This window comes from Sphaeroforma arctica (assembly GCF_001186125.1).
Source record: "Sphaeroforma arctica JP610 unplaced genomic scaffold supercont1.2894, whole genome shotgun sequence".
Taxonomy (NCBI): domain Eukaryota; class Ichthyosporea; order Ichthyophonida; genus Sphaeroforma; species Sphaeroforma arctica.
Genome location: NW_014037664.1, coordinates 1,978 through 4,539, shown reverse-complemented (window position 1 = coordinate 4,539; position 2,562 = coordinate 1,978). Strand labels below are relative to the sequence as shown.

General features: G+C 47.7%; 1 protein-coding gene across 1 annotated transcript; it reads right to left on the bottom strand.

The window, feature by feature from the left end:
• Positions 1-217: 217 nt before the first annotated feature.
• SARC_13095 (hypothetical protein) lies at positions 218-2,546 on the bottom strand. Its single transcript, XM_014292781.1, has one exon. It carries the CDS (start codon positions 2,338-2,340, stop codon positions 232-234), a length of 2,109 nt encoding a protein of 702 aa, XP_014148256.1. The 5' UTR covers positions 2,341-2,546; the 3' UTR covers positions 218-231.
• Positions 2,547-2,562: the final 16 nt, after the last annotated feature.

Here is a 2,562-nt window from a genome sequence, read left to right as displayed (position 1 = left end):
ATATAGTAATACGAACATAGTACAACAACGATACATACATATATATATATATATATATATATATATATATGTATGTATTATATATTATATATATATATAATATATACATATACATACAAACATACATACATATATACATATATATATATATCGGTATATATACATACAGATATACATATACATGTCTATGTATATGTATGTATCTATATATATCTATCTATATATGAACTATTACAGGCTCTCAGACGGGATGTTAGTCAGGTCCATGTGCACATCACACTCCTTGACCGGCCTACTCCCGTCGGGCAACTCGATCTTTTCCAGCTGTTTCTGTAATTTCAAAGCAATCTGTCTGCACCGCATCAAATCACTGTCGGCCAAGTCAATCGTTATATTCACCACATACCCCGTCATGATATGCTTGTAATCCTCGTGCAACCGGTGCAGGGTAATGCGATTCACACTCGTGATCCCGGGGAAGCTACTCGCCGTCTTTCGCAGCAACTTCTCGGTCATCACACGCCTGCTAAAATGAGACTGACCTTCGTCCATGCAATGGTTGTGATCGTCTCCCCAAAGCCCCAAGTCCTGCATGCCGGGCTCGATACCTTCATCCATGCCCATATCCTTCAACTCCCGGGTACCCTCGCCCGTGTGCTTGCAGGGTTCGAACGCAAAGCGCTTTGGCCGGGTTGTGATGAGGCAGAACTTAACTCGCGTGTTCTGACGCATGACTATACGCCGACACTCTTCCGCCAGATCCCTCGCGCCGCTAATACTCTGCCAGGGATCTACCAGTATAGTGGCATGGAACTCCACAAAAGGACCCAGTCTACGAGCCCGTTCGTGTATGATATCCTCCACCCCCTGGATACTGCGTGCGCTTACTAGCATTTCCTTTAACTCACCCTCGTCCAGCCCCGCATCCGCCAGCTCGGACAACGACTCGTAGCAGATCTTACCACCCTGCTTGGCGATTAGCCAGCTCACTAATAGTCCAGCGACCCCGTCGGCCCAACCCATACCGTACATACCCCCAACTAAGCCAAACAAGGCTGCCACAGCCGACAGTGCATCGCTGCGGTGGTGGTGTGCGTGTGCCTCGAGCACGCGGGAACCCCCCACACTGTGAGCGGTCTTGAGTGTAGTCCGGTACAGCCACTCTTTACTCAGGATACTCACCAGGGCCACCCCTATCCCCAGAGGCAACCAGTCACTGTTGAGCATGTGAGAGTGCTCGCTAATAGTCTCGCCGTAGGACGCCATAAAGTTATCGTACAACCCTATCCCGCTATGCCACCCCACACTCAACCCGGCACCCAGCATAAGCGTACCCGTCCCCAAACTAGCAACCGTTTCCAGGCGGCCGTGGCCCCAGGGATGTTCGATACTTGGGGGCTTTTTGGCGGCCTCTAGAGCCCATAGTAGCACTGCATCACCTACCAGATCACTACAACTATCCGCTGCACTGGCAAGCAACCCGGCTGAGCCCACAACTACCCCAGCACCTCCCTTGATAAGCATAAGGCACACATTCACCACTCCACCTACTTTGGCGATGCGGTCGAGTTCGTAGTTGGCCTTGTCCCGCGGCATCGGTTCGAATGAATCTGGGTCATCACCTGCGTCTGAATATATGGGTGTGTGTTGTTGTGATGTTGCAGTGTCTATGTTCGTATCGTTTACGCCGTGTGTGTCTGTGTTGGTACCGTCCTCGCTATTTGTTTTATTATTTCTACCGCCACCTGGCTCCGTATCGGAGTTAGGAACAGGTTTTACTCTATCGGCATCCTTCTCCTTATCTATGTTTAACGTTATGTGCGATGTTTCATATGTGTCTGTACCTGTGCTGCTGTGTGGCGGCGACTGCACCTGTGCGCTCTCAACTGACTGCAGATAGGCTTCGCTTATCGATCCTGTGTGTGGTTCTCCCTGTTCCGCAACTCCCTTCTGGGCTTGTCTGTTGCCTTCAATCGTACTGAATGACCGTCCACTACCTCTGAATAAATATGGTTGCAGGTAGAAATATCCATACGAGTTGTTGTATCTACATTTATGTACATCATCATGTATTCCCATTTGTTTATTCTGGCCAGCAGTTGTGTGTAGTTGTATGCGATTGGAGTATATGTGAGCTCCGCTATACTTGAAGTTCTGTACACGCGTTGTCAAGTTCCCATACCCCTCTGCCCGACGTGCATATGTAGTACGAATAGGATGTATGTGCAGAACCGAAAGATACGATCGAAAAGGGTCTATTTGAGGGCCTTTTCGAATGATAGATGTACCCCTTAGTACACTTGCGGGAAGCTGTGGTGTTTTGCCGAGTTGAATCAGCATTGTATCCGAGATATAAAGAGTGATAACTTCGCACTGTTTGTGATGTGTTGTAGCCAACTAAAATAGTTTCTAATCTACTATTAGGAACTATTTTTAAACTTTGGAGGTTTCGAAGATTAGTCTCGCATGACGTACGTAAACTACAGCGTATATGCGACGTATGAGTTTTCAATATATATATGTGTGTGTGTGTGTGTGTGTGTGTGTGTGTGTGTGTACACG

What these genes read in the sequence shown, in the direction of transcription:
- SARC_13095 (XM_014292781.1), bottom strand. Translation starts at nt 2,340, where the DNA reads ATGCTGATTCAACTCGGCAAAACACCACAGCTTCCCGCAAGTGTACTA.